Source organism: Oncorhynchus kisutch, linkage group LG19 (assembly GCF_002021735.2).
Source record: "Oncorhynchus kisutch isolate 150728-3 linkage group LG19, Okis_V2, whole genome shotgun sequence".
Lineage (NCBI taxonomy): Eukaryota > Metazoa > Chordata > Actinopteri > Salmoniformes > Salmonidae > Oncorhynchus > Oncorhynchus kisutch.
In genome coordinates this window covers 46,468,573-46,480,640 of record NC_034192.2, presented here as the reverse complement: position 1 = coordinate 46,480,640, position 12,068 = coordinate 46,468,573, and the positions used below count along the sequence as shown (strand labels likewise).

Below are 12,068 nucleotides of genomic sequence, written 5' to 3'. Positions count from 1 at the left end.
TTCAGGTGCAGCACAGTATGTGGACCGGATTGCATTGAGAATGAAGGTTTAAAGTGCAAATATTGGTGGAGCGACAAATGTGTCCCCAACATCATGTGGCTTTTTCTGCTTGCCTGAAAAACACCCATTTTGAGACTCAGTACATAGAGCTAGTATCCTTTATTGTTCTGGATAATGTTGCAATTATTTCTTCCCCAAATCTATTAATGCAATATGTCATCCAACATATAGTTTTATCCGTCTTCTATGAACAGTATGACCATTAGCGTGTTGATATACTGGAGTATATTTCCCTGCAGCTATTAGGCTAAAAATACTAGCTAGCTAATGGGACTACAGGGTTGATTATTAGTTTGTTTGTTCTCGCCCAACATGGCTCCTCTCCAGAGTTGTATTTTTCATACGTTGCTGCCTCGCTACTTTATCACCGAGCAAGATGGGGAACTCTTCCCATATACTACCAGGGTGCCTCTGTGGGAGCCTTTCAAATTACCCCCCAACACAAAACAAAGATGACTGTCCCACATGGCACCATATTCCCTATGTAGTGCACTACTTAAGATTAGGGCGCTGGTCAAAAGTAGTGCACTACATTGGGAATAGGGCACCATTTGGTATGCACACCATGTCTTTTTAAAGGATAATGTTTCTATTGGCGTTGACCCTGGTCATTTGAATATGAAGTGCAGCTGTTGCAGCAAGTGTGGCTGTCCTTGACCATTAACGAAGCATGAAGTGCCTTTTCTTTCTCTCCCCTCTCTTTATTTTAATTTGATTTCATTCTGACATATGCATGCCTTTCACGCTAACGCAATCATTTCCCCTCTATTCCCAGTGTGCTGGAAAAACATCAACTTTGCTTACTTCTCTTTCGCCTTGCAGATGACTTCCCTGTTCCAGTTCAACATGTTCAGTGTTTCATGATGAGATGGGGATGAGTGTGTTGGTCGGGTCTTGAGGGGAAACTAGTTCAAATGTTTTGAGTAGCCATTTTGCTGCCTTTGTACTAATACAATGTGAAATCAACATCCTGGTATTTTAAAGGGATTTGACCAATAATCAATCACCATTGTGCCGCCCCGTTCTCTCAGTGAAGCCTGACAGTTCGTCAGAGAATCAAGGCCTTCATCTTCTGCTGTCACACTGTTATCTGGTCTGGTGAATAATAAAATCCTGTATTTTCCCTACACCATGAGAAAGGATGCTAATGGTAATGAGAGTAAGAGGAGAATATAAATAAATACTACCACTCCTGATAAGATGACATCTCCCTCAGAAGTTTGTTTACTAGGGAGTTGTTCTATAATGGCGCGCTAGAGGTCCCCGTTAGCATACAATAACCAAGCATTCAATTATTATTAGAACTAATTTCAGGTTGTGTTTTTTCCTCTGAGAACTGACAGGAATTCTATCACGGTTTTATCGAGAACGAGGTGTTACCTTGCGCAAGGAAATGATGTAAACATTCAGTGCTATTCCTCCTCAAGCTCCTCCCTGACACATCTACTTGCTTTTTTCTTCTAGATAATGTCTGTTCTTTTTGGTCAAGCTGCCAAAACAGCAAGCCTGAAGAGAAACATGTTTAATGTTCTCACCGTGTAGTCTTGTCAATGTTAAAACAACGCTGGAGACAGCAGTAGTTCCCAGTTGTCCCTGCCTCTATGTGATTCAAGGTCCCAAATCTCCCAATAATAACCCGACAGCATAATCCCTCAACGTTAGACAATGACATGCTAGATTCATCAGAGGACGACTGGGGAAATGTGGATTTATGGTGAAAAGCACAGTGCACATGATCAAGCGGCAACACAGTTAAAAGTGACATTATTGCCGTCATAAATGCTGATGGAGGTGAGGGAAGCCGAGCGTCAAATGGGAGAGTGGGAGAGAAAGACAGAGAGAGAGATTGATAATGAGAGAGGGAGATAAAGAATAAGAGATGAAGAGAGGACCTGCAGAGAGGAAGAGAGGACCTGCAGAGAGGAAGAGAGGACCTGCAGAGAGGAAGAGAGGACCTGCAGAGAGGAAGAGAGGACCTGCAGAGAGGAAGAGAGGACCTGCAGAGAGGAAGAGAGGACCTGCAGAGAGGAAGAGAGGACCTGCAGAGAGGAAGAGAGGACCTGCAGAGAGGAAGAGAGGACCTGCAGAGAGGAAGAGAGGACCTGCAGAGAGGAAGAGAGGACCTGCAGAGAGGAAGAGAGGACCTGCAGAGAGGAAGAGAGGACCTGCAGAGAGGAAGAGAGGACCTGCAGAGAGGAAGAGAGGACCTGCAGAGAGGAAGAGAGGACCTGCAGAGAGGAAGAGAGGACCTGCAGAGAGGAAGAGAGGACCTGCAGAGAGGAAGAGAGGACCTGCAGAGAGGAAGAGAGGACCTGCAGAGAGGAAGAGAGGACCTGCAGAGAGGAAGAGAGGACCTGCAGAGAGGAAGAGAGGACCTGCAGAGAGGAAGAGAGGACCTGCAGAGAGGAAGAGAGGACCTGCAGAGAGGAAGAGAGGACCTGCAGAGAGGACCTGCAGAGAGGAAGAGAGGACTGGAGTGAAGACTGCAGAGAGGAAGAGAGGACTGGAGTGAAGACTGCAGAGAGGAAGAGAGGACTGGAGTGAGGACTGGAGTGAGGACTGGAGTGAGGACTGGAGTGAGGACTGGAGTGAGGACTGGAGTGAGGACTGGAGTGAGGACTGGAGTGAGGACTGGAGTGAGGACTGGAGTGAGGACTGGAGTGAGGACTGGAGTGAGGACTGGAGTGAGGACTGCAGAGAGGGAGTGAGGACTGCAGAGAGGAAGAGAGGACTGGAGTGAGGACTGGAGTGAGGACTGGAGTGAGGACTGGAGTGAGGACTGGAGTGAGGACTGGAGTGAGGACTGGAGTGAGGACTGCAGAGAGGGAGTGAGGACTGCAGAGAGGGAGTGAGGACTGCAGAGAGAAAGGGAATGAGTGAAGGAAAGCAGAAAAGCGAGAGAGGCAGAGTTGGTGAGAGAGGCAGAGATGGTGACTGTTTTCCCTCACTTGATGTGCAGTGACTTTGTAACTTCCTGTGATCAGTGCGCACTGCGCTGTGCTTCTCAGAGTGCAGCTGGCTGGCGAGAGAGAGGTGTGTTCAGCTGCAGATTAGAATACATTTACTGGGCTAACAGACACCCTCCCACTGCGAGACACAGCGCCGCCGCCGCCGTAATAGAAAAAACGCTCCCAATTCCCCACCACTATTGACAGATAACAAGGTTAAACTCCAGAAATCATGCTGACTACATGGGCTCCAAGGTGCTACGAGGAGTCGCTCAGTCTGACACCTGAAGTCAAGCGCAGATGGCAGCTGATTGGTTTTGGCTTTGGAAACCTTGTTAGCCATGGACAAACTGTCGTTGTAGAGGTTAATTCTGTGCTAAATCGATCAAGCGCAAAGACAATTAGGGCGTTTCCCTATCAACGCTAACACTGCATAGGGGCCGAGTCACGAGAGGTCAAGTGAACTAGACACTCCATATTGGTTGCCAAACGAACAGACACTGTCTTACATGATCTTTTGGTACAGCTAGGAGAGTTTAGTAGTGTGTGTAGCCTATGTTATGTCAGAATAAGGTTGGTACCTCTTACAGTTGACAGGTAATTCTTGGCCTACTAATGATTGTGCCGTTGTCTTTTTGCATGTTAACTCCTCTTCGCTGACTGCTGCATGCAGATCACCGGGAGCAAAGTCACGGTAAGTACACCCTTTATATTATTACCCATAGTGAGTCGTGTTCCTCTCGTGCCTTTCTCCATCTCCTCCCTGCCCCCTTCCCCTCTCTTCTCCATTCCCCTTTCAAAAGATTCTAGGCAGTTTGTCCCTGAATGCTCAAGGTCATCATTTTTATGGCTTTAATAACAAAAAAATCAGCATTGATATTGCTAATAGACTGTGATTTGGAAAGGCTATAAATTGTTTATGCAATTCTTACATGTAAATTGAAAAGATTTTCCAATGAGGGATTTCTAAATTATACAGCCTTGCAAAGGGAGCCCTTTTGTTGGTCTAAGCCGTTTCTCTTTTTGAAATGGATTGTATACTAACCCGTATTAGCATTTAAATATTGTAATACCAGCGATGAGCAATAGTTTTTAGGCAAATAATGATAATCTGCAATCTAATCTGTTTATTGGAACGTTTTGCATCTAAATGGCTTTCATTGTGTTAATTTTTTTTCTTTGAGACGGCACACTGAGAGAATGCATCACTTAATTAGATTGCACTACAGATACACACACACACACACACACGCACTGATTGAAGAGTGGAAAATATATTAAGTGCATTTTTCCTCAACCTTCCAGAAATCTGAAGCTGGTTTAATTTAGTGGCCGGGTATTCACCACAATACATTTGAAAACCCCTTGTCTCAATCTCACAACATTAAGGGATGTAACCCCTGTCTCAGAAATGTAGCTGTTGTTGCTGTCACTCCCTCACTAGCCACCACTAACCCAACCCCAATAATCTGTATAAATATACACTGTCCAAGGGGCTGGTGACGCTTCCTCATTTCTCTGCCACTGTAATACGGTAATTGCAGATCTGCTCTGGCAATTTATCACAAAGTGGAGCCCTATTGCCTGTTGTGAGGAGGCAAGCCTGTTTTTTTGGGTAAAGCTTTTGGGGAAAAAAGCCCTCTTATTGCTTTTTGCTAGCGTGAATTGTCACCTTGAATGGTGTTTTATTGCCTTCAGGATTAAGGAGGCCTACAGGCTTAGAGGGAACGAGGACAAGGTAAACCAGCCAGTACGCTGTGACCTAGTGGCACCCTATTCCCTATATGATGTACTGCTTTTCACCAGGTTAAAAGTAGTGCACTACCTAGTGAGTAGGGTGCCATTTGGGACAAAGTCCTGGTCTGTGCCCTACTGATGGGCCCAGACAAACCTTTCCACTGTTTGACTCGCTCTACAGACAGATGTTTTGTGTGTCGTTTCTTTGCCAAACTGTTATTTTGCGCTGGGTTATTTCTGCTGAGTAAGTAGATTTCTACAGACGACGTTATGAACGAAGATGTTTCGTCTTGATCAGCAGGAACAGGGTTCAGAGGTGTATCAGAACTGTTGATCCGAGAGCAGAGGTCTACTTTGAAGTTTGGAACCGTCTGAATGTTTGCCAAGGAAGCTTCTCCAAAATCAGTGTGCTAGTAACATTTTGCGTCCTCTCTAACCTCTCCCTCCGTCAGAATCACACCTCCGTACCCGTGTATCGGGCTAACAAAAAGCTAACACTGAGGAAGCTGTCAGTCTAAAAGCTCCACTCAGAACCTAAAGTACCAGTCAAGTGAGACGTATAAGTCAGTTAGCCCGGCGTGACTACGGTTAGCTTCCGCTCTGCCTGGCGGACTCAAAATGTTCATGCTGTCAGCGCAGGGCTTCCGAGGGAGCTTTACTTGAGCTGTGCAGTCGTTGTGGTGGGGGAACTGAAGTAGAGCTGGGCGGTAAATCAAAATAATTTGAATTAATTAAAAACTATTTTTTTGAGACATTCCAAATGCCTGTGTTGCAAAATCAAGGTTTAATTTTTTTATATTTATGAGCGTTTATGTACCTTTGTTCTCGTGTTTTTGGTCTCCACTCATGTGCTCCTTCTGTGCTGTGCGCCTTCCCGTTTACACCAGAGATCTGTATACTGTATAATGACGAAATGCTCATGTTTCTTGGGCCCAACCAAGAGAGAGATTATTATACTGTAACAGAGGAGAAGTGAACCTTTCCAACCATACCCTGTTTATGTTTCAACTCCGCAAACTTCGAGCAGACATTACTATAATGGATGTACCAATGAACATTCATTATGGAAATGTAATGCTTGTCGCGCCCGCATTACGGTACCACTTATCGCTAGCAGCATTTTAGTCAAATAAAGATTGTTATACTAGTTGTTTAGTCTGTGTTTTATAAGCATAAAACTATTTATATAAGGAATTGGCAACTCGTTCTCATTCTGAGAAATATGGTAGGCCCCTTAATTTCAACACCTGAGCAAAGTGGACAGGCTAGCATGCTGTTCAAATAGTTGGAGACGGACAGAAGGTTGTTTTCATAATAAATTAAACTGTTTTTCCTTGTTCGCTGAATTCAGAGCTTGTGAAATTATACCTAGATCCAAGTTGGCTAGACTTGAAACATAAATATTAGCTTGCTACCCAGTAGTATGTGTGCTTGGGATATTGATTATGAGACCTGTGTTCATTTTCTATATTGTCTGCTATATTCTTAGTGAATGTGCATTGTGCATGGTTCTGGGTAAATTTGTTACAAAAAGGGCATTTATATACAGACCTGAAAGCCAGATCAGTGATTATTGCAACAAAAGAAGCACGTTCAGCTATTTTTATTAGTGGGTCTTATGGTTGTGGAAGGCATGTTCAGCCTAGGTATAATTTACCAAGCTCTGAATTAATTGGATTATTCCTTACTGTTTTACATGCTGTGTATTTGACCTTTAATTGTACAACACAGTTTATTTAGAGAAAAAAATCAAGATTTATATCGCAGTGTGAATTGCCTCCAGTTCAGTCTGGCCAGCATGTCCACATTCACCGCCGCCGCTGCTGAGTCTGTGTCATCAGCCTTGTTGAACAAGCTAGTGGGGGAAGATGAGGACCAAAAAGTAGCTGACTGCCAAGATGCCTGCAAACAAACCAGAAATGCAGATAGGCTGGTTATAGTTCTCCTTTTAAAACAAGGGTGATTTACGTCACCACTCAACTGCCACATTTGGAACAACAGTGTGTCATGGGTCCTGTGGTGCGTTAGTGCGAGCTGCCTCGATACTTCAATAAACCACCAGTTACACCCAGGGAGGGGCAGGGCTGCTGTTACTATAGAGAGAGGTTTTAAGGGGTTACCCGCCCTGACCTGTATGGGCTGATCTGACCACATGACTGGCCGTCCCTGAGACATAGCCTGTTTCCATGGTAACGTACTGGCCAGCCTACAATATGTCAAGGGGTGAGAGTGGGGGAGAGATGTTGAGGGGGAGTGAAACACCTCAGACCTTGGGGACTGGAGGAGTCTGGATTGGTGATATCTGACTCCATTTCAGAGAATCATGTGTGCCAGAATAGTGGACAAAGGTTGTTGTTTAAAAAATTAATTAGATCTGGCTCACCCCTGGGATGCTAGCCTAACCTCGTCACTTGTATAAAATAGTAGAGACAGATTTTTAAGAATGACCTCTTTTTGTGGTGTGAAATGCGCTGTATGTATCAGCTGACAAGGCCTCCCCAAGGAGCACTACAACAGTTAAGTGACAGAATAGAGCTTTGAAGTGATTGGAGGGAGTAGTTAGTTTCCCCCCCAAAGTAGAGCCTCTACAGTCTTCACAAGGAGGAGAAGGACATTCAAAGAATGTAGGAAGAACAGAACATTCTAAATATTCCAAACAGCATATTTAAAGCTGTTGCAGAAACAATGATCCACTTATTTGAAGTTTGAGGTGAGAACATCTAGCATTGTCTGAGTGTATTTTACATTGTGACAGATGACTATTCTTCTATGAACTTGAATCCTTTAACATTTAAATTAAATGGTATTAGATGAATTTTCCTCTAGTTGAGGACTCACGGTATCTGTTTATTGAGACCTCACAGAAACGTTGAGGTAGTTACCATGGAACATAGAGAAGGCCCAACATTTCATTGCCGACGCTCTCCAGCATCTTTTGTTCCAATGTTGAGGATAGGCACTTAGAACAATTCTCATTTAAGCCGAGATGATTTAATTTTTCTCTCCCGATTACGCCTCTTTGTTTCTGTGTATTGCAGAGGAAGGCTGTATTCCCAGGCAAATTAATAACCTTGGCATATGTGTTGTCTGTTCCACTCGTTTCATTGGTCAATGTCGTATTAAGCGCCGCACGCACTCCAAGGCTTTTCTTCACCTAATGCACTTTTGCTCATTGTGGCTGCTGTTTAAAGCCTCATGGGGAGGGGGGGGGAGAGAGAGCATCCACTGCTGCTGTCTCTTTCACTTGCTGCCCTTCCTTGCTACCAGCGCCAATAGTTTTTGGAAGGCCTTGTGTCAAAATTGAATCTGAATTAAACCAAGGCTACACATTCTCATCCCCTCTTTATTCCAAGCCTTATACATCTGAAAATACTTATTTTTGTTTCAGATAGGCTATTAAACTGTTTGGACTCAAGCAGATTTGATGGGGCACATGTCCTTGGTGCTTTGAAAGACTGTCAATGAAAAACTGAATCAAAGGAGAATGTCCCCGCATGCACACAACACAACAAGTATGGACTCCAGTTTAACATTTAGATCAACGAAAAGTGCTCTGAAAAGGCTTTTTAAATGTGATGTGTATTTGAGAGACAGTGGCGTGGCGGCGACTTTGTTTAGATGACATTTAAAGTTGACTAAAAAGAGAATTCAAGTGATTTCTGGAGTGCCAAACCATCCTTCACTGCTTTTTCTTGGTAAGTTTGTAGATTTTGGACAGTATCAAACCATTGCTTTTACCATCACTCAAACACGTTGATGTCTTCGAGATGAGTTTAGTTGATTACATTGGAGGTATATTACCCAGACCTTTTATATTTACCTGTTGGTGCGATATCATTTCCTAATAATATCTAGTCACAAGGAGTCAGAGGCTGCTCTCATGGGATCAAGACCTGCTACCTCTCTTTTCACTCATTACTAAGATCACATCTGTTGTATTGTCTTCAAGCCATATTGTACTGTCTAGAAGCCTATGATTCCATGCTATAAGTGTGACTGACATCACCAATGCAGCACATTAAGCCTATATTGAGTCTTTAGATCAGTGGTGTTGTTTGTGTTGTGTGCTAGGCCATCAGTTGTATTCAAGTTTCCCAGGGCTCAGCACTGATTGACAGTAAAACAATATTCATTTTCATTTGTCCCTTCGCTCATCCCCCGAGCCCTTTTATTAATACTTCAACATAGTAACTTGGTGTGCCGACACCTTTTTGCATACAATTGTAATGCCTTTCAGTCCAACTCTAATTCAGAAATGTCAAGTGTATCTGATTTGATTAATTCTTTAGACAATTCAGAGACTTGGAGACAATTTAGGGATTATTATACGTCTGTTGAGTCTGTTAGAATTCTGTGAGCAGCATATTGGCTTCGCAAAAGCAAAGGGATTTAAATATAGGTGCTCATGAATCGAATTAAGCAGCATTGTGCAGGAGTTGGCATTCTGCCTCTTGACGAGACATGCTATTAACTACCTCTCTTGTCTACATGGCTTTGTAGCTGTTCTGTCATTCGAAGTTGGATGTTTCAACTGAACAAAACCCAAACAATTCAATACCCGTATTTACTTCCTATGTATTCTACTGTTGTATATTACGAACTACTACAGTATTACTATAGTATTGTATGCAACTTCTTGGCAGCGTTTCTCCTAGATTATTATCCATGCTAGGTTTGGCTAACCTTTCGCTAGATTCACCTGAAATGCTCCTGTCTTCAAACACCCACCTTTGCCATGTGATGTGTGTAACTGTGGGAGAAGGTAAAGTGCAACACATATAGAACATGATTTTGAGCTGTAGCAGCGTAACTCGTGGGAGTCAACACTCTTCAACTACCACTGTGGAGGAAATGAAAACAAGTCCCTCCTTTCTTTTGTCTTCTCTTTCAAACGTGATTATATTTTCCCTCCTCCTCTCCTCTCCATTGGATTATACTACATACATCTCTTTTTAAAGGTGGAGAGTGGATGTCTTTATTTTGAAGGGATCATAAAAGGGTGTCTGAAATGGACATAGTGTGCTGATATTGGAAGCACAGTGACTGCAACACTACCAATGTTTGTGTGTGTGTGTGTTTTGATGTCCTGTGTGTAAGTAGCACTGTCATTTGCCCTGCAGCTCCATCATGACTGGAACACATCCTCCCAGATTTGGGTATTAAGGAGGAGAGGGAGGAAGAGAGAGTGTGATGGAGAGAAAGAGCTGGGGGGGGGTCTGTTTGTGTGTCTGCTTGCTTGTGTGTCTTCCTCTGTATGTGCATGTGTGTCTGCTTGCCTGTGCGTCTTCCTCTGTGCGTCAGTGTTCCTCTGTCTCTCTGTGTGTGTGTGTGTGTGTGTGTGATATTGGGGCTGTCAGTAATGGGGCTGGGTGAGCACTGCCTATGCGCTCAGTGGCTCATCTCCCCCCACGGCTCTTTCTAACACACTCCACGGCACCACCAGCTCCACAGGGTGCTCCTGCAGGCTGCATTAGGCTCCATAAACTTTATGACATATTTTTACAACCCGCCTCTATGCGATTCCACCACCGCATCCCCGGCCGCATCTGCTTTAACTGTTCACGCAGCTGTGAAATTCAGTGTGTCCCTTCGCTTTTAATGGTCGCGTAGACAGGCTCGATTCAGTCGATGCCTTGAATTTCTTTATTTGTTCTTGAAAGGATTGGTTCCTTCCCTCCCCCGCTGCATATGTTTATATTTACAGAGTTATTTGTTTTGGGTTACGGGGGTGTTTTTTTTCTAAATGCGGTGGGTGATTGTTAGAGATGTCTCTTTCGGTCTATCAAGTTGCCTGACTCTGTGTGTGTTTGTGTGTGTGTGTGTGCGCCAGTCTGTGTGTCAGTGTGTGATGACTATGAGTAGTCCTTTCCCTAACCTTGTTTGACTCCATCCCCTCCTGTGATTCTCTGATGCCCATGCCAAACGCAGTACGACTCCAGTATGGCGGAGCATATGTGGCTTTGCCTTCGACCGCGGGCAGCGGTCATGGGAGTGTGTGTGTGTGTGTGTGCGCGTGCACTGGGCACAGGTTCAAAACATCTGTTGATTTCACCACTGGCCAGTTTCCTGGAGGAGGAGGTGGATACTTTCCACCTGGAGTAGTTACTTTCCACCTGGAGTAGTTACTTTCCACCTGGAGTAGTTACTTTCCATCAGCCCAGAGCATCTCTGTCATTGTTTGTCTCGCTCACTGACCCAGAGGCATCGGTTCATAAGTCATAAGGATATTGGATCATTTCTGGGCTAAACTGATATACCATAATCACCCTCTAGTAAGCCCACCCAACTCTTTGGGGAGCCCCCCTTATTTGCCCATGCCGCAGTCAATTAGCCCACTCAGCAAATCACAAATCCCATATCTAACAAGGTGTGCCTTCTCCCTTTCAGTCTCTTCCAACACACTCAACTGCTGTCATACTCGGCTGCACAGGAAGTAAGTAATCGCCTCATCAACAGCACTGATTCCCAGACGGTTTCTCGGTTGCCTGGCTGTAATGATCGGTGATATGATCAAGGCTGGGACTCGCCGTTATATTATTGTCTGCCTTTGCAGTTTTCCACTTTAAGGGTGCCCGAGAGAGATGGATCGCCAGGTTAAAATGGCAGCTTTCAAGTTTTACGACTTCACCCTTTGTGTCGTCCGCCTAGAGAGAGAGAGAGAGAGAGAGCCTAAGAGAGAGCCTGGAGAGCTGAGGGTCCACCCTTCCGCATAACTTTGAGGTGTGCTTACCAAGAACAAACAGGACACTGTTTTGTCCCTAGAGATATTTATGACACAGATTGTCTGTATTGCGCCCCATTGCTATAAACACTGTCTGTAGGCATTTATTCACATTAGGGTTTTGACGGTGATGTTGGTCAGATTGCAGCAGCAGCATCAACCGCTTTGTCTGTCTCTGGGGTGCAGGGCCGGAGACTGCAACAAGATGGCAGTAGAAGTCTGTTGAACGCTCCATGCACATTGGTGCAAAAGGGAAGGAGAAGGGAAAAATATAGTGTTGCTATGGAATTGACCTAATAGGTTTCTTTCTACCTAGCAGCCTCCACACACATACACACCATGTCTGGCTCCTCTAATGCCTTTTGTAAGCAGTAGTCTGATCTTTAAACAGGAGAATAAGTTTGAAACATCTCAAAGCATTCAAATGGATCCGTCTTCAACCAATCCATACTTTCAGCATCACTTTGCAGTTGGAAAAAAATCTAAAATCTAAAAACATTACAACCAGCTCCACAACCAAGATGGCCTCTGACATTGCATACAGATGTGATATTCTCTGCTTTTACTGTTAAGACTTAGACACAATGGCACGACAGTGAGTA

At 44.3% G+C, this 12,068-nt stretch overlaps 1 protein-coding gene across 6 annotated transcripts in view; it reads left to right on the top strand.

Annotated features, from left to right (window-relative positions):
* The window catches only part of diaph2 (diaphanous-related formin 2), a 717,979-nt gene that overhangs the window by 60,232 nt on the left and 645,679 nt on the right, over positions 1-12,068 (top strand). For 5 of the 6 annotated variants that reach the window (XM_031797925.1, XM_031797929.1, XM_031797928.1 and 2 more), the window contains exon 5: positions 3,682-3,702. The exons of the other annotated variant lie outside the window; for it this stretch is intronic. In XM_031797925.1, coding sequence (XP_031653785.1) covers positions 3,682-3,702 — 21 coding nt within the window. The remainder of the gene's footprint in view (positions 1-3,681; positions 3,703-12,068) is intronic. 6 annotated transcript variants of the gene reach the window in all.